General features: G+C 40.8%; 1 protein-coding gene across 2 annotated transcripts in view; it reads right to left on the bottom strand.

Moving 5' to 3' along the window:
• The window catches only part of ARHGEF12 (Rho guanine nucleotide exchange factor 12), a 3,716,336-nt gene that overhangs the window by 2,639,517 nt on the left and 1,050,655 nt on the right, over positions 1-26,164 (bottom strand). For both annotated transcript variants that reach the window (XM_044081016.1, XM_044081015.1), the window contains 2 exons: positions 11,818-11,952; positions 9,690-9,788 (listed from right to left, as the gene is read on the bottom strand). In XM_044081016.1, coding sequence (XP_043936951.1) covers positions 9,690-9,788; positions 11,818-11,952 — 234 coding nt within the window. The remainder of the gene's footprint in view (positions 1-9,689; positions 9,789-11,817; positions 11,953-26,164) is intronic.

Here is a 26,164-nt window from a genome sequence, read left to right as displayed (position 1 = left end):
TTGATATGTAATCATATTGGAATGTTTAATGCACATTATCATACAGTAATTTATCAACTATGTAAATTTTGTTCATAGGTGTACACTAAACTAATGGCTCTGGAGTCTTTACAAGCCTAGCCCATATTAAGTGCCCTGGCATCGTGCCGCCCAAAGTTAGTTCCCAGTGCCTCTATCAAGTAGAGCCACTGCAGTGATCCCCAGGGTGAACTTTCTACTTCCCATCCACTCATCACGATTTCTCTTGAAGACGACCAGTGAGGTGCTCTGCTTGACATGTACGGAAAGTCTATTCCAGAGCATGGGCAGTCTCTGGGTTATGAACCTGTCCCTCCAGCATGTTCTGTTGATTGTGGTAATGAGGTTGATATCTCTACAGCACGTGGTGCGGAGGGATGGGGATTTCTTTAGATGTAGCACTTCTAACAAAGCTGGGTCAGACATGGCTTTGTAAGTCAAGCAGAGATAGCTTCTTAGTAGACGATATGAGACAGAGAATAGCTGGAGTTGAGTCTATCCATGTAGGACGTGTTTAAGGCCCAGGATTCTCTTCGCTAGGTACTTTTGTGGCCTTTCCAGCTGTTGCACGTGTCTGGTAAGGTACACACCAAACGAGGCATTATACTCTATGACTGGCCTAATGAGGGAAGAGTAGAGAAAGATGATTACCTCTTTCTTCCTGGATGTTGACTTATTTACTCTATGTTTCCCTATTACTACTGTAGTTTACACTCATTCACTGTGTAAATCCTTTACTGTATTGGAGCTTTACTCCCCGGGCCTCTGCTGAAAAAGGGCCTCAATCCAGTCGGACACTCCTGTTACACAAATGTCAAATAAAAAAAAAAAAATCTCCTGTCCTTCAACAATTAAAAGTCTGGGTGGACTGGCTAATGGTGAATCTGTCTCATGAGTCACCCTATGAAATTTCTGAGAGAGGACTGTCAGATGCCAAAGCACGTGAATCGCTGATGCCCTTTTCCTTCTTCTATAAGCTGAACAAAAGACTCAGCCCTACAATGAACAGTGCACTTATTGAAAGAGGCACAATGGGGACAATTAGGAACGCAAGTGCTCCAGACCTAAACAAAAAAGGAAAAGGGAGTGAAAGTCTCAGTGTGGAATCTGTTTTCTACAGTCAAGACAGATATTGTTTTACAGCTCATCCAAGTACACAAACTCAAAAGAGAAAAGAAGTTTTTCCCAAGAAGGCACTTGGCTTTCAGAAGTAGTCTGGTCTTTAGACTGACTGATGCAGTCTATGATGTGGATACTTTGGGTTCTGATGGCAAGAAAGAGCTATAAGATGGTGCTGGCAAACAACCTCATACCCAGATGTTCTGACATCAGATGCAATGTGAACACCTACCCAGGATGTGGGATTAAATCTGTGGTACTGTGTCTGGCCAAGGGCTACCACTGCAAGGAATACCCATATGGTTATTACTGCAACACCGAAACATGATGAACATCGATAAAAATAATGGCAGTTGTTAGCAAGGGGGAGGACTGGTACTCTACCACAGCCACTGGATGCCCACAAGTAACTGGGGTGGTGGGAGGAAATCTATACTGCAACAGTGACCATAACAGTAGATGTTCAAGTAGGATAGGTTCCTTACTCAATTACAATTGTTCTTCATATGGATCACTGCTGCAGTCATCACTCCTGGGATGATTTCGAAAACTATTCATTTTCGGGGGGGGGGCTGATTTCTTGGAGCAAGTTGCAGGAAACCCTGCAAGACTGCATACACAAAGCCTGCCCTGTCCCTGGATAAACTATCCCCTGCAGTGTCTGGAAAGGGTGAACAGAAGACCAAGTAGCTGCTTCCAATATAGCTTGGGGGCTTACCTTCCTAAAGAAGGCAGTAGTAGTAGCAGTTGCAGTAGATGTAAGTGTGTGTGGCTTGACATAATCCTTCTGAGTATTTCCATGAGCAGTTGGAATTCGTTGGAAGAAATCAGCAAAGGAACCAAGGTATTGGAAACAACTCAAGAGGGAAAGGTAATACAGTGCGATAAGGCTAAGCAGGAGCTTGGACTTTAGGTTAGATACCTTTCCTTATCAGGAACTGATAACATGGTACAGGACAGGAAGTACCAAGTGAAAGAACATCTTGGGCATAGTTTTTAGTTGAGTCCAGAAAGGAACATGCTGTTAAGAGACTAATAATTGGTAATGTGTATATAATATCACATGACAAATGTAAGAACTGGTCAGAAGAGGCAAGAACAAACTGGGGAAAAGAGAAAAAAATTAATTACAAAGGGCCGATGGGAAGACCATCTGTAGGACATTCACATATGCAACAAAGTAAAGAAGGTTAGGATGTCTGCATGGAAGTGTTTGTATAGGTATTTTATACCTCGTGTAAACTTTACGGGATTTCTCCTCAGGTAGATAGTAAATTTGGAGAGTCAATGGGGAAAGAAGAAATTTTGAGCATCAGTTTTTGGAAATGTTACAAGTAGGCATTTTTTTAAAAACATTTATGCATTGCTGGAGTGAATGAAAATTCAAAAGAAAACATATAATGCAGGACAATAGTAACAGAATCAATTATTTGCTTCCTTACTGAACTCATGTTGCAACTTAAAGATGTTAAAAAAGTGCACAAACCAGAGTTCAATTTGTTTTCAGCTATCTCAAAACTTGGTTCATTAATTTCAGCTTTATAACAGATGCTACAAATTCCAGTTATTGCTGTTTTACCAAAAAAAGATATGTAGTCTTCAGCTGGAAAATTGCATTTATGTTCTTTGAATGAAACAATCATTGAGAGACTCATTTTTCTACGTAGACTGAATACATTCTAGCATGAGTTTAAGTTTCCTATTTTCTGCATGACGTCTCAGATAAAGGTCAATGACACTTTCTTATTACAGAATGCATTACTTGGCAATGTACAATGATCTATTTCCAATATGTACAAATGTGTCTGCTTACAACACAGCCAACACTCGTATAAGAAAATCTTCAAAAATGGTGTACTCCACTACTATGGTCTACAGCATTTTGGATGTCCTGTTTCTCCTACTGGTATTTTGCCCAATATATAATTTTAATGAGGGTTTGAAGTGGAGATTGCTCATTTTTCGACACAGTTTTTATAATGCCTGTATCTCTACTTTTGAGAGCCCTATACTGTTAGCGTACCTGCTATCTCCATTTTATTGGAACTGGCACTAAAGGTTTACTTACTGCCTTGAACCCCAACTTTTCTGAATTGCATTGCTCTACAGTACTTGTGCTGTACTGCCAGTGTATGGTGGAATGTACTGCATATTCTGCTTTTTTCATTGTCTGGTTAATATTGTATTACCTGGACTGGATCCTTTGTATATGTAAGAAGTGCACTGCTTATTTTCATGTAGTTCAATCAGCCTTAATAGTCCATACAGTGTAGTTTAAAACTATAATTTGACTGGTTCACTTGTTAACAGTCTATACAGTGAATTTTTTGCTATTCTGTTACTGGTTCATGTCCTGTTTCCTCTTCTTTCCTCAACCTCCTTTCTCTACTATACCTACTTCCCTGGTCCTAGTTTTTTTTCTCTTTTTCCTCTTGTACCCCTTCTGTTACTTGTCTAACATTTCCTATTTTTGTCATTTACAGCCTACAACCACTGAAAAGTGCCCACCCCTGCTGTATCCCTCGCTTGAGCATGCAGTACACACGAATGACTGCATCCTTCGCTCTCGGGACCCGGCAAGCTCAATTTCTGAGATACAAACATACTTGAACTTAGTGTAGGTTATTAACTATTGTTATTATCTGTACTATCCTAAGCCTAACTTAAAAGTTATAATGCGAGCACGCCACTAAGGACGCCTGTAATAAAAGACGTCTACCTGCTCCCCTACCTTATTTTACTGGCATCCAATCCCACTTTTCCAAAACCAGTCTTATCCCTTTGCCAGTCTTTTTCTTTCCCTCCATTTGTCTCCTAAAGCTATACAGTGTATTAATGTGATTTACCTGCATATGTTTCTCTAATTGCTTGGTCATCTGGAGTAATTCCAGGGGTCTCTCTCTCTCTCTCACCTATTTTTCTATATAAATGGTAACAATTTCCCTAGGCTTGTGCCTGCATGTTCCTACACCAACTTTACCTTTGAATTGGAAACATAAATGTTTGCTTCTGTCTCACTGAGACCTAGTACACAAGTAATCGAACTAAGCTATATACACCATACTTACCTTCCCAACCAATAAGTGCACTGACTGATTGCTTCTTGCACTTCTAGTGGTCTGGCTCAGCCCGCTCCATTCACCCTTGCTGCGCTCGGACTCTTGACACTCCCCTACCCCTATTCCCACCCACCCCATACTTACTCTAGACTTGTACTCTATCCTCACTATCCACTCCCTCCTGCCACTCCCTACTCCCTCCATAATTTCCCCAATCATCTTCCACTTCTTGTTAACTCATAACTCTTCCCCTTCCTTCTATTTAAACTACCTGTACCCCATACTCCTTTTACTTATAATTTCTTTTTCAGTCACTCTTATCATTTCTACTCTGCCTCTCCCATCTCAGTTACACTTCTGCTCCTTCTAGATATCATCTGCTTTACTCTTTGTATAACATGATGCATTTAATCCTAATAACCTCTCTACTCCTGTTTCTTTCCAGCTCTACCACTTGCCTATTCTACTCTTATTCCCAGACTCCCTAATCCTTCACCCACATTGACCTATGAAAACATTTACTTCTCAACTTGCCCTACATTTCATATTACCCTGCTCTATTCCACTACAGTGAGTCTCACCTTGTGAAAATAGAAGTATTCCTGCCAACCTCTATAAACCCAAAGATAAAAATAAAACATCTCCATCATATTGTAGACTACTCTATACTTATTCTCAACCCATCAGGTGATTTTCACCCAAATCCAAGGCTTTCTACTAGCTCTAGTCTCCCTTTCCACCCTTCCTCCTCCCCCTCCCAGCCACTCTCCCAACCCCAGAATAATATCTCACCAACCACCAAAAGTCTGACTATAATGCCTCTCAATACTCAAAGTGTTCTCAACAAAGTCACTTCTCCATTCCTGGATCTCTCTCCACTCCCCTTACATCTTCTTACCATATCTGAAACATGGCTTAATCCCCATACATCTGACCTGGCTATAATATACGCCAAGATAGGATTTCCAAAAAAGGGGGTGGCGTAGCAATATTATATTCTAATCAACTCACCCTCTACCCACCATCTCTCACACCACCTAATCTACATCCAGAAGTCCTCATAGCTAACTGCAAACTGAATAATCACAAAAAATAGATATTGTATCCATTTACATCCCTACAGAAATAACATCCCTACTCTCAAACAATCTCCTATGAAACTATAATTCTGGGAGATGTTAACATTGACTGGAACTCTTTCCTCGGACAGCCCCAACACCAGCATAAAACTTCATGGCTTCTCCTAACTTACCACTACCCCCACTTGCCTAAACAAGCTATCCAATACTGGTAAACACCCTAGACTGGATTCTCACATCCCGCCTTCACCTCTACCACAACCCCCTCGACTCTCCCTGATGCCCTAAGTGATCACCTCCCCACCTCTATCCACAAACACTCCCCCCTCTGCACTCCAAATCCCATCAATTTAGAAAGTGCCGAAAACGATCACATTTCAACCCGGATACCCTTAACAATATACTCTCAGCAATAAACTGGTCCTTCCTCTATCATATTCCCCTAGAGGAAAAGCCATACAAAAATTCGACAACATCTTTAACACACTAAACTCTTTAGCCTAGCTCCTTGGCTCTCTTCTAATACTCGTACCCTCATGCATAACAGGAATTTGGCCTGGAGAAATTGGCAATTGCCTTCCAACCTTCAATACTACAGTCAACTACATAACCTAACAATAAAAACAAGTCATCCTACACAAGAAAAACATTTATCTAAATCCACAAGAAAAGCCCCACTCTAACCCCATAACATTTTGAAATACTGTAAAACTGCTACACCCAGGCAAGCCCACTGCTCTTAACCCCTCCTCTAATAGCTCTCCCTTAGATACTGCTATACTTCTCTTTTTTCAATGATTCCATACACCATGGGATCCTCTTTGAATGTAATAACTATAACTCTATACTTGAATGTTATGTTTAACTACCTCTTTATTGTGGAGCTTTTCTCCCCGGGCCTCTACTGAAAATGGACATGTATCCAGCTAGACTAGCCCGGTCAACAAATGTAAAATAAAATAAAATAAAAATAAATAAAAATAAACTAACTAAAAATTACCAACAGATGAATCCCCCTACCTCTCCCCCCCTTATCATCCCTCAGTACCTCTTTCTTTCTAAAACCTGTCTCCACTACATATATGGGATCACTACTTAGTAAATTCAAAACTTGCTCCCCTTCAGCTGGTAACTTACCTCATTTCCTTAGGATAGCTTCTAAATCCATTTCTCATCATGCATCCATACTAATTAACAGACCTATCAAGGAAAACATAGTTCCTAATATCTGGAAAAAATTCTATGTCATTCCCCTTCATAAAGGGGAAACTCTACAGCCCTCTAATTTCAGGCCAATTTCTATTCCATCTCCTCTTTCAAAACTTGTTGAAAAATGTATACATAAACAGCTCCTTTCTTACCTTTTACAAGAAAATCTTCTCACCCACACCAAACACAGTTTCCACCATAACCGTAGTACATCTACTGCTCATCTCCTATACTCAAACCATCTCCAAATCAAGAAACAAGAAATTAGTATCTTGCCTATTCCTTGACCTCTCCAAGACTTTTGATACTGTCTCAATCTACTTCTGTCCAAACTCTCTGATCTTAACTTCTCTAACTCAGCTCCTTCCTTGTTCTCTAGCTGTCTCTCTAACAGATTTCAATCTGTCAGATGGCACTCTGCAATTTTCCCTTTCTTCCAAATCCAAACAGGTGTCCCCCAAGGCTCCATCCTCGGACCTCTTCTACTCAACATTTTTATCAACAACCTCCATCTCTCCTGTCCTACTCCTCTTTAATTCAATATGCGGATGATTCTACAATCATATCTATCTGTGACAATCTCTCCCACCTAGGCACACTTACCCAGGAATCTCTACACTCTGGAGAAATGTGTAATTTCTAGCAAACTCCTACTCTTCCTCCCCAAAACTCTTCATCTCCTTAAATCCAACTTTACTGTCTCCTCCCTAAACAACACTACTATAATGGCTGAATCCCACACTAAACTACTTGGGGTTATTATAGATGACCAACTTAAACTTGATCTTCACATCAACAGTATTAAGAAAACTCAACAAAGCTCAGTCTTCTTTACAGAAGCAGAAGATTCCACACAAATGAATCCAGACTTACTCTAGCTCAAGCCTATCTACTCCCCGGCCTATTCTATGCTTCACCTATCCTCACCTACCTTCAAACAAATCTGCTGTCAAAATTTGAACTCACCTATAATAAAATTGCTAGATTTGCTGCAAACCAACCATATAACTCTCATCACTGCTTATCCCTGCAAATGTTAAATTGGACCGAATTATGCCAACAGTTGCTACTGCATCAATTTGACACACTCCATCCTTAAGCCCCACTCGTCATGCCCTCTCAACTATCCTTACATACCTCACCACACTCTTCAGCTCTAAACACCTGTTGCAGATATACAAACCTAACAAAACCTCAGGTAAACTTCTCTATAACCACTCTGTGAACACTGCTTAGAATAAGCTTCCACCATACTTAATAGCAATCACCAACACCACTTGCTTCAAAAAACCTCAAACACTATCTATTAAACTCTAGGACTTGCCCCTGTTCTGACCCTACTTTATATACCTTTTTCCCACCCTCTGCCTTATCACTAATCTATTTTCCCACCTTCTGGCTTCTCTCGTTACTCTCCTACTAATTTATTTCCTCTCTGCCCTTCATATGTAATGATATAGCAATACTCATATGACTTTACTGTAACACTGGATTAAGATGAACTACTGTTCTGACATATGTACGTAATACAGTATAATTTATGTAAATACTTCTATTTTGAATACTACTGAATGTCAATATCTCTGTACTTTTATGTATTTTCTTTTACTTACTTTGTACTTAATTATTATATGTTTTTTCTTTCTTGGTGCTTTTCTCCTCGGGTCTCCTCTGAAAAAGGGCATCTGCCCAGTCAGACTAACCCAATCATCAAATGTCAAAAACTATGCACCTTAATTTCACATATATATCCACTTTACAGCATGCAATATCATACTACTCAATTTCCAGTACAAAAAATGGTATATACTACTATGACATTTGATGTCTATAGACAAACATACTTGGCACAACAGACAGCACAAAATTTCGTAACAGATGGTTCTGTGGCAAAAAAAATAACGTTCAGGAGACATGTTTACAGGTCTGGACATCAAGGTTTGCCTCTGGGCCTGGATGCTAGAGGAGTTAACCAACGGAAGGAATTAATGAGTGATAAATATTGGCTTGCCCACTTTTTGGGTGAGGACACACAGCCAAACCAGTTAGTAAAAAATGACAAGAAAATCCTAGCCAAGCTTGAGTTTTCACTGTATGATTTCTTAAAACTTCTTATAAAAAGAGGATAACGGGATATATGCAAACAGCCCCTTAAGTACATGAGGTGTTTCAGCTATAGGGCAGTTCTGAATGCCAATGGCTTTTTCTCTTTTTAGATCTGTTAATGGATAAATTCAGGCCAACAGGGCCAAATCCCACTAGCTGTAGACATGCATGTTTCAGTCTTCTTATGACTTCATCAGCAATAAGTGGACTATTTGGCTAATCGTTAGAAGCACAAGGTTGTCATACCCTGCTGATGTCCATCACCATTAAGGGGTCACCAAATTATATTTTTACAAGAGGATTTAAAGAATCACATAGTGAAAATTGTAGCTTGGCTAGGATTTTCTTGTAAATTTTTACTAACTGGTTTGGCTGTATGTCCTGTTCACTTTTTTATTTAGTTGTTAGATTTGATATTCTGCAGGCACCTTAATAGTTGTGGACATCAGCTGGTTACGACAACTCTGTATTTCTAAAGTTTAGCTAGTCAACTTTTGCTGTATGATGAAGTCATAAGAAGACTGAAACATGCATGTCCACGGTTAGTGGGGTTTGGCTTTAATGGCCTGAATTTATGCATTAATACACTTAAAGAAAAAAGTCATGAACATTCATAACTGCCATATAGCTAAAACACCTGATGTCCTTAAGGCATCATTTGCATATATCCCATTATCCTCTTTTACAACAGGTTTTAAGGATTCACAGTGAAAACTCTAGCTTGGCTACGATTTTTTAAATTTTTTACAAATTTTTAGATGAGGGGTAGGTTCAAACTAGGTTAGGCACATACAAAATATCGTCCTACAAGCCAAAATGAAAATTCTGATGCATTTTGAGGTCCACTCTGTGATATCTGGCAAGCTTACTTAGAACTCTAGTACCAGCAAGCCCACACCCTGGTGGTAACCCTAGTCCAGGAAGCAAACCAGCCGAATGACTGATGATGTGACATACAAAGAAAATACAATTTATTTCACACTTATGTTCATTACAGAAGCAAAACTACATATAAGGAGGGTTGTCTTTTATTTTATCACATTAAATACCAAGGTTACAATAATAAACAACTCTTAGCATACACAAAAATCAGTATTACCTCATATTGTCCTGCGTCAAAGTATTCATCTTCTGCTCCAATGATGTCGGGACCAACATACGGTGGTGGATTTCCAGCAGTTGATGGGTGTTGGTACTTCTGTGCATAACAAAAATAGACAAGACATTAAGTTATTCTTGTGTTTCACAATGTCTATTTGCAAGAGACAGCAACCAAGCTTTTCGGTTAATGTAGGTCGGATGTCTATATACTGTAGATCTCTAGATGACCCTTGTATATCCTGGATGATTTAAAAAAAAAAAAAAAACTACCATTCACACCACAGTGATCACCATTTAATGGCTTCTTACCCAATGGTATCATTTTAAAATTTTCAAAACCAAAGGCTAGAGATCCACTACAGGGACAGGGGAAACAAAATGTTAAGTGTGGATCAAGTTAGTTCTGTTAAAACACTTGCATCAGACCACTTTTTTCTGGTGATACATTATAAAAGTACTTGTGATGAACTGATTTTTAATAGAGCAGCACTGTTGAGTATTGGTTAATGCTGCTGTAAAAGCACCCAGTTCCTCTGTTTAGTTTCCAGCAGAGATACATTCCATGTGGAATTTGCATGTCTACTTGTTTTTGCTAAGGCGTCCAACTCTGTTCACCTCCCAAAGACATGCAGATACCTGGTGATCTTTTAAACTGTCTGTAAGTATATGTACAGTACGCATGCATCTTACAGTTGCCTAATACACAGTACTCACTGTGAAAGGCAGTGTCTGTCTAGTGACCATCAACAGGATAAAGCAAAGCATCAGAAAAATCAACAAATGATTTGTACAGGACTCTAGGTCTGTAATTTTCCTCTGACGTAGGATCTTTAATATCCACATGAAATACCACCATCTCAAGTTTATTACTGTATCCAAAGGCTCACTATAACAATGTATTCAGGGTCTTACCTTGTTCAGGATGAAAGAAGAGAGTCACTCTCATCCCAATACAAAGTTTTTTTTTTTTTAAAAGATGGAAAATTATCCTTAAAACTTCTGTTTTTAGCCTTTCTGGTTCTACTCAAGTGTCCTTTGTGTCCACTTCCTTACCTATAGATCATAAATAGATCATAAATATTCCATGTTACATATCTTAGCAAGAATTGGCTCAGAACAATAATGTTTCTTCATGTAATTCAGTAAATAATACTACTTCTTTCGGCTTTTCCTTATGAGGGTTCGCCACAGCAGATCACCTGTCTGCTCATGATTTTTTGCAGCAGAGTTTTACAGTGTTGAGTTGCCAGCCCAACACCCAACAATCCACAGAAGGCACACACATGCATGCACTCACACCTAGGGCAAATTTAGAGTGCCCAATCCACCTAATTCAGTAAATACTGCAAAGGAAAAAAAGCTAAAGCTCTGACACCTAGTTAATGCAATCTTGTCTTCTTTTTAGAAACAATATGTTTTTTCTAGGATATTAAATAGGATTATGCAGCAGTGACAAGTACCCTACTAGATGGCTAACAAATGCCAGGGCTTGATATTCAGATCTATCAATCTGTACTTACCAATTTCGATACAATACTCGTTTCAAACTATGCTTTCTACTAATACAGCATGCCATAATGTCAGCATGCCAAAATCAATTAACACTGCAACTGAGCACACTGACACAGTAAACATCTTATTACACTCCTGTAACATTAACACTCTATACTGTTACTTTACATGTCACTCCCCCTTCAATAATGCCGTACAGCACACCGTCAACTATGGCCGGATACATTTCCGAAGTACTGCATATACACTTGCCTTGCATTACCTCAATCCTCTGTACCACACTGCACTGTTGTGCATTGTTGATTTGTATTCCAATTCCTCCAGAACTAGAGCAGAAAACCACTTGTCAAGATACATTAATCACTCATACAGTATAAAACGCCACCGTCTCAAACTACCTCTAATGATTAAAGGTTAAATATTCAACATAACCTGATCCTCAAACCAAAAAGCAATGGTTACATCCTACCTTTTTTTCTTTTAGTTTTGTTTTTAAACCATGCACATGAAAATAAAGCTGGGTTTATGCCTCATTATATTACTTACTCCAGCTCCCTTGTGGCCCTGAAAAGGATAAAGCAAATACAGAAAAGGAATGACTGTTGCCCACTCACCATATCCGGAATGTCTCCATTATCCAGTTTTTCAACTGTGCTGTTTTGCTCCTTTATGTCACTCTTTGTAATCTGGGAAAAGGCATTCTTCTCACAGTTATTGTTCCCTAGTGTAGATGAGGTTAGTGGAGACTCCTGAAAAGAACAATTAATTTTATTCTTCAAAACACTGTGAGTAGTATGAAAATCCAAACTATATCATTTGAAATGTCAGACGTGAATTTAAAATTTAAGCAGACATGCAGCTTAATGCTACCTGAACACAACTTTTTCAGTTAAATTATCTGCAAAAAAACAACAGTTTTACTAAGGTAAGCAAAAGAAAAAAGGGTGGTGTCAGGCAAACTCAAGTTTGACACAGTTATTTTAAACTAGCTTTTGAAATGCAACATATCACACCTTAGTAGTCGGAGGAATCCTCAGCTGCAGCAAGATGTTTGTTTGCGTCTTTTGGCTTTTCCCGTTTAAGGGTCGCCACAGCGGAACTCTGGTCCGCTAATGATTGGTAGTGGATTTTTTATGTACCATGTTACCAGCCCTGACGCACAACCTTCAACGAAGACACGCCCCATTCATGTATGCCTCCACACTGAAGACGCTCTAGCTGAGAATCGAACGGGACAACGCCTTGCTATGAGGCGACAACATTACCACAGCAAGATGTAAGGATTAAAAATAAAAATTGTGTATGTACATGTACTCAAGATATACATGTACATACATAATGAGGCCTCTGGAGAAAAATGTAAGCAAACTCACCATCACAGTAACATTCAAATATAACTATCACTGCTGTAGCGGTTGCCTGTCAATGGGACATTAATATAGGTAGTGCTGTGAAAGGAGCACTGCCAATCATCTCTCTCTCTCCTTAGATGAGCTGCACTAGTTGGAATAACCATGGTTACCTCTGCCACAAGGCAGCTAACAAAACAAACTTGTCTTCTTCTCTAGATTTTATGTAGAACACCAGACTACCAGGGAAAATGAAGACATACATACACAGAAGGGTCCCCGCTTCCCTGTCCATGGGATGGTAAAATAATCCCTTGCTCATGCTGTTTTTCATGGGTATTTGGACGAGCTTTCTTTTATCTGATAATTGCGGTCATGTGAAAAGTTTTATTTATTACCAAACACTTTAACCTCTTTGCAAGAGTTAAAAAAAAAAATTCTGAATCCATCTTACAATTTTTTTTCCTGCAATTTTTGAGCCCTCCCATCTCAGAAGCCATCATAAAGGCAACCATTGGGGGTTGTGTTTTTGTGGTTAGGGCCCTACCACCAATCTTCTGGTGGCTAACATGAGGTTCTCCATTCCCACTTGGTCAATCCATGCCCTGCACTGTCTTATGCAAGTGTGCTTGCTCCCCCACATGCATGCCTAGGAGGGCTATTTCGACTGGCTTGGATCAACAAGCAAGTGACCCCTCTGCTCTACAGCAAAAGTGGTCATGCAAGCAGCAACTTGATTAACTGAGACTACCATTTCCCTCCCCTCCAGCTTGAGTAAGTCAGTATAAGCCACTCTTTCCTACCTTCCCCTGCCTAGCTCTTCCAGTTCATGAACTGTTGGTCAAACTGTGGTCATCTGGGTCATAGTCAGGACTTCTTCCCTCTATGCCACAGAGCCAGGAATCCATCTGTGGTTGTCAGAAGTGAATCTCCTCAACTTAGTCACTATTAAGCTGTAGTCTGTAGAGATGCAAGAGGTCTATAGGTGATAATACAGTTGACAGATGTTATCCTAATCATCATGGCCAGTCTGCAAAGGTGGTAAATAAGCAACACCCCCACCAACAAAAAAAATAAACCTTAGGTACTGCATTACTCTAAGTATTGCCGGTTATCACATTCAAAGGTCCTGCATATGCAAGACTTTCTAGAAGGTCTACAGGACTAATATTAGGGTGATCACTTCTTATATGCTGATGTGGCTCTTAACCACTTGTGTGCTCCAGACTCCCTAACTGGAGTCCCCCCAACACTTTTTTTTTCTTGTTTGCTTTTTTTTTTGCTCCCTCCCTCACTGACCAGGATTCCTCTTTCTGATGCTCCATTACAGCAGACTTTATATATTTATTCCCCAGAAGATGAGACCTAAGAAGTGGAGAATAGAGCCTATCATCCTTCTGAGGCCACAGTTTTTTGCGGCTTTAAGGCCCTACTCCTATATGCATACAACTAACTTGCCCAGAGTTTGGTGTACAAGGAGTGTGAAATGCAGGCATGTCACTTGCTTCCACTGGAGATTTAACTCCTTAAGATCATCTTTCTCCCCTTGAAGCCAGTGCTCTTGCTGGATTCTTCTGTGTGCTCCAGGGATTCTACAGTGCAAGACACACCTCGACATACAAACCACCCCACTTCACACCAAGACAGATGAGCCGGCAAACCTACGTTTCTCCTCCAGCAGGTACCTGAGACACTACACAAACTTGGGTTGCCTGGGATGTAGTCAAGGCTTTATCCCTCAACGTCAGCAAAACTGGCTTTCTGTACCTTGAGTTTGTTGGTGTGAGTACTCATACTTTGTCCAATGCACCTGTGGTGAGGACATGAGTACTTCCTGAGGTCACAATGGGCATTCTCTCGTTATTTATCACCTAGTGAGACCACTAAGTTAACATTCTCCTTTTTTTTTTTTTTTAAACAGAAAACATCTTTATTGAATTACCACTTATGACACAGGCAATCGTACATTTACATAAACAAAAACAAACTTGGCAAGGATCACAGGTAATAGCGAGACCAGTAAGTAATGGTGATCACTCCCATAAACCTTTTTAGGTACCACTGAAGTTTTCTTACAACATATAGCTTTATCATGAGTAACATCTGGATGGAATCTGATATGTACCTTTAAGCCTTCAGGAACATCTCGGTTGGCTTGGCCATTCCCCGAGCCAAATCTGTGAAGGAACTCCAAGTGAGTTACTTTGTTCTGAGGCAAGAGCTCTGCAAACAGATATATACTCAAGATGCCCCCAATGAAAACTATTTTTTTTTTCCATTTATTATACCCATTTGTTTACTAGGTGTCCCTTTTGAGGGGTGACCCAGAAGCACTTGCTGGTTAAGTGACTTGTATAGAGTTTCACCGTAGGTAAACTGAGGTGGAAGTAATAGAACCCTGTACCCTTAACTTCAGAAAGCAGCTCATTAACAGCTGAAATACATTATCCTCTACACTAACTGAAAATACCTTTGATGATTCTAGTGCCAGGTTTGATTCTGGCAAATTCTAAGACAGCCCCAGGCAAATCAAGCAGTAAAATTAGTAGCTCAGAGCTCTTTGCATTTGTTCCCTGGAAGAGGCCTGAATCAGATAACCATCCAGATAAGGGAAGTCATGACTCCTTGAGTCCAGTGGTGGATAAATGCTGGTATCTAGCATCTGATGAATACGGCTGTCACAGTGAAATTCCCATAGGACAAGGTGGTGAAAGTACAGTTGTGCCCCACTTACCATAATTGCAGATGTTTAGGTAGATCAGTGTTGCAGTACTAATCCTTGGTACTTCCTGCCATACTGAAGCCTGCAACCAGCTCAACTTTCAGAGTCTTAGCATCATCCCAAGCAAACGAATGCTGAATGACCAACTTCCATATGAAAGAGGACAAGTAGAGCATCTGTTGGTGCCATCTTCAAGTTTTTTTCTAAGCCAAGAAAAGGAATTTGATGCCTGGGGACAGCACAGCCTTTCGAGATGTCTGATCTTGGTTGTGAATGCAAAAGAAAAGGAAACCTAACGATAGCTGAGCTGAGCCAAAGGGATTCTACACAGAGGCAGAAAAAGAAACAGTCCCTACATAGATGAGGGGTTGGAGGGTGGAAATATGTACTGTAACACTGATCTACTTGAACCTCTACAATTATGATAAGTGGGGCACAACTGTATTATCTTCTTCCTAGTCAGTGTCGCAGAACTAATCCTTGGGAAGGTTCCCAAAGCTACTCTGCAGGTGGAGGAGATTATTGTAGATTAGGAAAAAATATTTTGTAGGTTGGCAGAAGTGAAGCCTGCCCTGGTCTTGGAGACCAGTCCTAAGTTACAGTGCTTAGTGAAGTTGTGAAATGAATTCCAAGTGGCTGCCACTAGGATGGTTTGAGTGGGAACTCCTTTGAGGAAAGCAGTGGTAGCTGTTCCATGCCTAGTGGAATGAGCTCAAATGTGGCCAGTTAGAGACTTTCCATGGTGTATATAACAGAACCTGATTCAGTTTGCATTCCATTTAGAGATGGTTAGCTTTGTGAGAGGCTTGCCCTGTTTCTCCTCTGTAAAGGTATCAACAAACTTGTCTGCCCTGACCACATTTTTTGTTCTGTCCAGGTAGTACCTGATACAATTGTGGACATCCAGTGAGTGAAGGATTTTCTCCACTTTGTTCTGTGGGTTTGGAAAGAAGACTGGCAGATGGAAAGCCTGGTTAAGGCTAAGTTCTTAAAACACTTTGGGCAAGAATAATGGGTTTATTCTTAGTTTACTTTGTTCTTATGGAAGACAGTAAAGGGCTCTAATACACGAGGGCTTGCAGTTCAGAGACTCTAAAAGCTGAAGTGATGGCTATAAGAAAGGTGGTCTTCCAGGTCAGCATCTTGAGAGGTGCAGTATCAGCTGGCTCAAAGGGTATAAGGGTAAGTTTTTCCAAAACATTGTTTAGGTCCCATGCTGGAATGGAGTCCCTTCTTGTTGAGGTCTCAAATGAATCACCACTTTTAGAAAAAAGTTTCAGGTGAGAGAAGCAGAAGCATGACCCTTTCTTTATGCAGGAAAAAGAAAGGTCCTGTTTAAACAGGTGTGATAGATAATGCAGTACTGAACTCACGTCTGCTTGAGCTGTGATAATGTATTGACCATGGCACCAGGCATAAAATTTCTTCAATTTTGTCAAGTATGATTTTCTGGTGTTAAGCTTTTTTGCCTCCTGTAGAACAGACAGCTCCTCATGTGGGTAAGGCATTTGAGGAGGATGTCATGACCCAATCCTCCAGGAAGCTAGACTGAAAGATGCCAGGTTAGGGTGGAAGACAGATTCCCTGATTTGGCTGAGAAGGTCTATGCCCCTGGCAGCATGCAAAACCTCCCCTCACTGACAGTGAGGAAATGAAAACACCAATGTTGTCTGGGACAGCAGGGGGCTACCAATATCATGCTAGGCCTGTAGGTCCTGATCATTTTAAATACTCTCAGAATTGACACTAATGGGGGGAAAGGTATATACGAGCTGGTGGGCTCATGTAAATGAGAAGCATCTACTTTCCAGGTTCCCTCCTGTTGTGTTCTACAGTAGAATCTCAGAAGGTTCAGAGAGGCAAATAGGTCCATACTGGAGATTCCCCACAGAGTGGTGACATCCAGGAATACTTCCATTTTCAACATCTATTTGCTTGAATCTAGTACGTCCCTGCTCAGAGAATATGCAAAAAAGATTGCTGTGGCTTGGGATGTTGAATGCTATGAAAGTAATCCCCAAAGTCTTGGGCTAACATCCATATCTTACTGGAAAGGCTGCACAGTGGGTGAGATAAGCCCCCCCCCCGTTTGTTTATATACCACATAACTGTAGTATTGTCTGTCAAGATTTGCAGACTTCCTGGGCTTAAATACTCCTAGAAAGATCTTATGGCTAGGAAAGCTGTTAGGATTTCCTTTAGACTGATGTGCAATTTCCTCTGTTGTGGGGACCAAATGACTTGCACTCTCAACAGGCCAAAATAGGCTCCCCAAGCTACATCTGAGCTGTCTGTGTTGTGGTGGACCTGTCTACCTAAGGCAGCATGAATGTTGCCCTTGAGTTCTCTTGCTTGGTATCCTTCTGCCATTGGAGTTACTTCTTGAGGCATGGCAGCAAGGGGTAGAAGGGTTTCCAGGGACTGAGTGTTGCTCCCAGACATTTTTGAGAAACCACTGAAGTTTCCTCATGTGTAGCTTTACTAACGGGACCATCAGGATACATGACGCCATGTACCCTAAGATCCTTAAGAACCTCAGGCCAAGAAAGTTGTTTTGTATGTAGGTTGTTCAAATAAACTGTGAGGAAAACTACCTTGCCCTGAAGTAGAAATGTTTTCTGATGGGTTGAGTCTATCAGGACCCCAGAAAAAAGCGTCCTTGTTTGGGTAGTCCTTTCAGACTTCTATATGTTTAACTTGAGGCCCACCTTCTGGAAGCAGTCTAGAGATGTCTGGAGGACATCTAGGGTCTCTGAAGTGGACCTTGCTTGAATGAGGCAGTCAGAGGTAGCGAGAGATTTGTACACCCAGCGTTCTGCAATTTGCTATTAGGGGAGACAAGCATTTTGTAAAATCTTTTGGTGCAGTAGACAGAGCAAATGGTATAGCAAAAAACTGAAACTGGGAGCTTGAGGCTACAAATTGTTGGCATTTTCTGTGACTGATTGCTATAGGAACATGAAGGTAAGCGTCTTTTAGGACAATAGTGCACGTAGAAGCACCCAGAAAAATCATGGGTAGCAGCTTTTGCAAAATAGGCATCTTGAATTTTGGTGCACAGATGAATTTGTTTAACCTTGAAAGAACCACAATAGGTCTCAAAGTTCTCTCTTTTCTTGGGACCAGGAAGACCCTTGAATAAAAGCCTTTCCCCCTCTTGTTCTGTGAAAACAAGCTATATGGACTCCTGCCACACTAAATTTTTGAAAATCAGAAGATAACAGGTTTTCTTGATCCTTTGAAGGTCTTGTATGCACAAAAATAGTGTGACCTCTCTGGACTGCATGTAGTATCCTTTTTCTATAAGGACTCAGTGATCCCCTGTCATGGTCTTCCACTGGCTTAAGAAGAGTGAACGCCTTCCTGCTACGGGTCCAGGAGGGTGGGGTGTGGGGTAGTATATAGCCACAGCTGTTGGACATGCTTATTTGTGGCACCTGATCTCTGTGGCTTTTCTGCTTGCCATCTTCTGGACTGCCTCAGTCTTTTTTCCATTTTTTTCTTGTCTTGGTAAAAACAGCAAAGGTTTAGGGGGTGGTTTCTACTGTACTTTGGGGTTGGCGACAAGTAGATTTCTGTGTCAGTTTTAAATTTGTTTGCATTGTCTAGCTTCGCAGACCTCTTCACCTCGAGGACCAAACAGGAACTCTGTCAAGCAAGGCATCCAATAACTCTGTTGTTACTTTGACAGTGGCAGATTTCTGAACCATGCATGTCTGCAGAAACTGATCCTGCAGCAGCTGCCTTGCAAGCATTTAAGGCATCATATACACATTGCAAGGAGTGTCTGGCTACCTGCAGGGCTTCTGTAGCTATGTCCTGCACCTCCCTTGTACAATATCTGACATGGAATCAAGATTTTGCCATCATTTTATCTTGGTGATTACAAGTATTTTACAACAGAACTGGCAATTTAAAAGCCTCTCATGGCTAGGGTTGAAGCGCTACAAGTTTTCTTGCCAAATCTGTCCAGTATTCTGCTCTCCCTGTCATTTAAGGGATACCTGGATGATCCTTTGGGGACCCCTTTAACAGATTCAGTGGAAACCAGAGAGGGATCAACTTTGGGAATTTTGTAGAGATGACTGTGCGAGTGAAGCACTCTGTAAAATCTCTCTGGTTTCTAAGGCAGAGGTGGTAAGGAGTCAGGGAGTATGGCTATGTCCTCAAAACAAACACCTACTACAATGTATACTGGAGGAATAGCCATTGGTCTAGCAGAAGGCAAGTTTAATAGTTCCTTGTAATGCATCTGTGTTTGAGTGAACTGTTTACTTTCCTAGTTAAAAGCTTCTTTAATTTTGTGGAATGCGTGTCCAAAGGAAAGGTCTTAAAGTAGGGAAGCTAAAGAGACCGCATCAGAGTCAGAGTAGGTCTGAGGTTGCAAATGACCCAAATTAGAAAGCTCTTCCTCATCTTCAGAGGATGAAGAGTATTCCTCCTCTTGGAAGGCTACTAGTTTTGTTGAGTCAGAGTCAGGGAAACCTCAGAAGAAAGTTCTGAAGGTTCTCTAGATTTAATGAAAGCCATGAATTCCTGTGCTATCCTGACCAGATCCTGAACTTTGTTCTGAAAGAAAGTGGCTAAGGGCAGAGATGATGCCAAGATGGGAGAATATTTTGGTTTAATGGATCATTTAACACGTGTGGCTGACAGATGCGGTCTTCCACTTGCAACCTCGAGAGGAATATCAGAAGTTAAAGAAGACAAAGTTTCCCTGCAGAACCACTTCTCGGACATCAGATGCTGAATCCTGCATAGTGGCATCAGATCAGACTAACGTGTGAGAGGTGGTGATAGACATGGGTAGGCCAGGCACTGTGATGGCCTCCCAAGGGGTTGTGCCAGAAGTTTCCAGCCTAGCAGTCACCGCTGCAAAGACATCTCGCCAAGGTCTTCAGCTGACTTAGTGGTTGATGTGGTAGTTTTTTTCTGCAGCCTTTGGATCCCTATTTTTTTTTTTTTTAAATCTTTTCACTTTTTTGGGATTATACCAACAGCTGTCAGATCAATTGCGGGAACTGTAAAAGTCAGAGGTTGTGCACTACCGAAGAAACAGACAATGAGAACTCGCTACCTCAGTACTATGTTTTAAGGGTTCCTGCAAACTTAGCACAATCAGACCTAAGCAACATAAATGAAAATCTTTATGTGGGGTTTGTTTCCCACAAGGCTAACAGTTACCTTTTTTGAACATTAATTAGAGAAGAAATTTCCCCAGTGGGGTACTAATTTGTCTGGAAGCAGAGGAACTCTGGAAAAACGAGGTGACTGACGGACAGCGAATGTATAAAACATGTGTGAAGTGCATCAGGCTGCACGGCTAGAAAGAACTGAAGATGGCGCCGGACGCCCTTTTTACACCCTGACATCCAGACATCTGTAAATGAGCATCCGTCGACTTGCGATGATGCTAAGACTCTGGAAATCGGACTGGTCATGGGATTCTGCATGGCATGAAGTCCCAAGGTTTACTACTGCAACGAAGACTAAAAAAAACATCTAAAAATTGCTCTGCCCTGAATCTCGGAGATCTGCCATTTACTGCTAGAGATGCAACATGAATCTCTACTACCCTGGATATCCAACATGGCCTCTGACAGAAAGACTACGAGATGTGCCAGAGGGTAGTATTTTGGATTTGGTCACTTTCAGAAATTTACTCAGCCTTGACAGGTCTAATATTACTCTCAAAGAACTGTCCTTTTTGGTACTATGAAGAGAATGGAAAATAACCTCCCTTTCATTCCCTTTTTCTAGTATCCTCTCTCTTGTTTCAACTTAAATAGGTAAAGGCTGAAGTTTGCCAGGACTATCTGGTACGGACACAGATGGGATACTTCCCTGGAAACAGAGGAAGCTTTAAACTTTATTTTCTAAGCCCAAAACTCAATCTCCCCAACCCATTTGTTTACTGTTATCACAAGATAGCTCTGAAATAGGACAAACATCTTTTGAGGGGTGTGTGTGTGGGGGGGGGGGGGGTATGGAACTTGTGGATTCATAATCAGCACTACCATCTTTCAATCTCTTTTTTTCAAAAGGCTTTTTGTTTAAATTGGTAAACATTAGAATACTGTCTGTAAAAGATTCATTGTTTTTAAAGGAGAGTTGCTACTGTATTTGAGAAGTTGTTCAACTCCCTCCATGGTTTTGTACTTTCCTTCTTGTTAAGCGGATCCAAACAAGTTTTTGTCCATGGGACAAGCCAACAGCTGCCCCTTATCATTTGGCAGTGGCCATATCCTAAACCAAGCCTACCTACATATGACACAACATGTGCCTGCATTTCAACTTCTAATATCTATTACGTTGCAGCCACATTTAATGGCATCCTTCCAAACCGTGAAGACTACATGGGTCAGTCTACACATCCTACTCTTCAGAGTCTTGTCAAGGACATCCTGTGTTACACTTTGTCTTCTTTAAAATATCAAGAAATGTTGTTACAAGCCTCTGGCAATTTAAGGCCCTTAATGCCAGATCAGGTGAGATGTGTATCTTTTTCTTTGTTGCTCAACACACTAATCACCTTGTCAATGATGGTGCCTAGACAAGGTGCCAGATTTGATCCTTTGTACTACAGAAATACCACTGTTGGGTTGGCTGTAGGATTTTAAATAGGTATTTACAGAAGTCTGTCACCTGTCTTCTTAAGGGATGGCATTTGTTAACCAGGCTCCAGAGAAATTTACTTCAAATGCATCCTCAAAATCCCTAAAAACAGGGTGTGGGGATACGAGACCACTGGCTTAGGCTTCTCAATGCTCCTTAAACCTATGTATTCTTAGGCCTTCTTGGATACTTATGCAATTAAAATGTTCAAGTATAATGAATATCTACCAGTAAAATATACCTCCTACAGAGGAGATAGAGTATATGCTATTCTCATCATCCTTATCATCGCCCAGCAGTGAGAAACTTGTTGCATTATGGTAAGTACTCCTAAGCTAGATCTGCATTTGAAGAGTCTTAGAGCAGATTCTCTTTGGTGGGGAGTCGCTCCAGAAGTAGAATGCTAGGTTGCTCATGCACTAACTCAGTGCCATATGGCCTCAAACCTCTCAGAAAATCTGTAATAAAACTCAACAGGGATTGGGATAAGTGTTTGTAAGACAGAAGGACCATCCAGCCCTACAGACAAAGGAGGAAATGCCTCTTTTCCAGCAACTAAATAAGACAGATCTCTAGAATCTCCTGCACCAGTACAGTGGGAATACAATATTTCTATGCCAACATGTTTGATAATACTACCTAGCAAGTGTAATCCAACATCTGGACATAAGGTCTCACTTTCACAGATTGAAAACTGGCTAGCAAGTGGTAAATGGATATCACACTCTGCCTTCTATGCTGTTAGTACCAGCAATGATAATGATAAAGAAGGCCAATGGACTGGGGACGGAGACATTCAGGTCAGACATCCTCAGGCCTCACTGGGACTAATGAGATCACAAATATCTCAAGGTCTCTATCCACAACTTCTTTCTCTATGATCTTTTTTGGCTTCTCTATATTTCAAAGGCTTGGCTACTTCATGGACAAGTAAACTTCTATTTGTGGCTGCTAGAGGACAGTTCTACTACAGGAGAAATAAAATCCCTGATAATGCTGTGAGCTACTTGTCAGCAGAATACATCCATACTAATGTATGAGCTTCTTGTGCTCAAGAAAGGCTTTAAAATTGTTAGAGGACAGTGCTGTGTTCAAAAGAGGAGATGCAACAGTTCTATTGTACACAGAGTAAGACATTGCAAATGGTACTCCCAGAGCAGAATCTGCCTTTCTTTGGCAGTCTGTTTTTATTTTTGAGGTTTAGAACATAAAAAGTGATTAAACATGTAATTCATGTCAATACCATTTACAAAACTGCTTAAGGAAATATTCAACGAAAGAAACAAAGAAAGAATTCTCAAATTATGTGCTTCTCTGAACATCTGAAAGGAAAAGACATTTGATTCTTATTAAAAATTATTGCTGTGTTTATAGGATGCGAGGCAATTCTCTTGTATGCAGAAAACAATTCATATGAAACTAACAAGCAGACTTTCGAATGACAACTTCTTGCAGCAAAAAAGAACTGAAAGGGGTCACAAAAGCTGCTCCTATCTGTGCAACAGGGTGACGTCCTGGGCTAAGATCTCTGGGAGTCGGAAAGAAAAGTTGATGCCCATGTGGTATTTTGGTTTTTACAAGGAATACTACACACAGCAGTTATCCCATTGATGGCAGTAGGTGCCCAGGATTAAGACTAAGAGCACTTTACAATTTGTTTCAGTCTTCATTTTCTAACTGTGCAACAGTGAGCAAGTCACTTAACCAGGTAATACAACAATTGTAAACAAAAGTTATGTACTCCTCATAATTATGCATCTGAATTGTCTATTTTCATCCTTCCTCAATCTTTGGGTTTCTGGTCCAACCTCAGATCAGCCCTTGGCGATTTCTCAGACTATGGATTCATAACTCAAGCTCCTCCCCTTACCCATAATCCTCTTCCAAGCCTCAGATTACCTCAAATTGAATTTGCCCCTTGATATCAACATAGGCACTGGAAACAATTCTATACATGTCTACAAGCATGACAGGAAAGGAATCTGGAACTGAGCGAGAGAAATAACAAGGGGAATACCTCCAGGTCATACCAGGAGGCCATATGAATTTCTTCTTCCAGCAGAAGGGGACATAAGTAGCGTAAGTTGAAAAAGGATGAAAATAGATCACACAGATGCATCGTTAGGGTGAATACATAATTTTTGTATATATTGTCTTTTTTGTCCATTCCTCAACCTTTGGGATAGAGTCCCCAGTGAGTATCAACCCAGGGTGGTCCCACTGAAGGATATTCCTGAGTAAGGCAGAAACAAACACTGCCCTGTTCCTAGAAAATATATCCAACCTGTAAAGAGCTATGAATGTATGAGCATTGGAGCAAGTAGCAGCAGCACAAAGCCATGTATAAAAGTTCTGCATAAGAAAGTGGAATAAATGGAGACTGACCTTGTGGAATAAGGTCGTGATGGTCTTGGTAAAGACAAACCCTTGTGATTATAAACATAAGAAATACATTCAGTGAGCCGTTGTGCTAATGCAACTTTAAATACAGATTTCCCAGCTTAGCTTTTGAAAATGAAAAAAACTGGACAGATTTCCTGAAAGCTTTTGTTCTGTGGATATAAAATCTCAGCTGTGTACATTCAATAAATCATGCACATATAATCCCCTTTATTGGAGAATTTTAGGAAGAGCACTGAAATAAATGGACTCTAAGGGCAAATTCAGAAGCAAGGATGGGTTGCTGAGAACAGAAACTCTGTCTTTATGAAAAATGATATAAAGTGGCTACCAAGATAAAGCCTGAAGTTTCCACACTCTTCCAGTAGATAATGGCAATGAGAAAAATCTCTCTCTGGGTCAAAATTTCTTAAATCAGCCTTTGCTGTGGGTTCAAAGAGAAATTGAGTTAAGGCTTGGATAAGAATGGTCACAGTACATGCAGGGGTAGGGTCCTTGACAGGTAGCCTGAGCAAAAATGTACTTTTAAGCAAGGTCTTGCAAAACTTAAGGGAGGCCAATGTCAAGTGATTTTTGGCTACATGAAAACTGGATATTACATCCAGCTGTACTTTGATTGTGGAATAACTTGCTCCATTATGAAAAATGGAAACCAGGAATTCTAAAAATGGCTAGAATGGGATCTGGAAAGAGGTCTAGATTTCGCTCATTAGCCCAGAGAACAGTTTCAATTTGATCTTGTATATTTGATCTTGGGCATCTTCCTAGTAGAAAGTTTTTAAGAAGTAAGGATGTGTAAAACATGTGAAGAATGCCTGAACTGTCTAGCCATCATTAGAAGTACAAAAAACATGTGGTCAGCTTGAAGGACTGTATGTTTGGGTGAGACTGAAGACCCAGACTGGGATCCAGAACCCTAGGAGGGTATATCAGATGTGGCCAGAAGAATGAGAACCAAACTTGTCAGGGCCAGAATGGGGCTATGAGGATTACACTACTCTTCTATTGATGAGTCTTATGTAAAACCTTTGATAACAGAGGTGTGGAAGAATAGGCATAAAGGAGTCCAGAGGGGCCAACAGTGGATCAGAGCATCACTCTGTGACTCCCCCTCTGGGAAGGGATTAGGGCAAAAAATCTGCTACATTTGGAATTGTGGACAGAAGCAAACAGGTCGCAGCATGGCTGGCCCCATTGGCGAGAAATAGAAATCTGTTCCACTTGTAAAGGATTCAGACACCACTTGTAAGGCATAAGAATAGATCTGCTCAGTCTGTCCTCTAAAATAGAATTTGCATTGCTAAAAGAAAGAGGTTGGAAGAGATCACCCACTGCCACACTTTTTTTTGCCTCAGACACAAGGGATAAGAGCAGGTGCCTCTCTATTTGTTGATGCACCAGACCAGTGACATGTCTGTCTGCACAGCAATCATCCCTTGAGGAAGGATGTCATGAAATACCTGCACCTCATCTCTAGGACACTGACGTGAAGGTTCACCTCTTAGGGGTCCACATGACTTGGACTGTCTCACAGGTAATGCCCCCGCCTCCAGCTGGGATGCATCCATGATCAGCATAGCCTTGGGCAATGGAAGAACAAAGGGGCAATCTTGTGAAACATAAGAAGTATATCCACCAGGATACCTGCTGTTGGTAGACTTTTGTGATTCAAATAGATGTCATGGGATGTTAATTCATAGACCATAGAAATGTTGCAGTCCATTATAGCATTGTTATGTAGTATCTTGCAAGTGGAGAAGGGTTATGGAGGTTGCCATTAACCCCAGACGCTGAAGGGCCAGCCTGGCTGGTGGTGACTGAAGAGTTAAGTAGATTTTGCATGTGAAGCTGTAATTTGGGCAGAGGAAGAGCTAC

This window comes from Protopterus annectens, chromosome 8.part0, assembly GCF_019279795.1.
Source record: "Protopterus annectens isolate FY-2018-M chromosome 8.part0, PAN1.0, whole genome shotgun sequence".
Lineage (NCBI taxonomy): Eukaryota > Metazoa > Chordata > Ceratodontiformes > Protopteridae > Protopterus > Protopterus annectens.
This window is presented reverse-complemented; position numbering and strand designations above follow the sequence as displayed.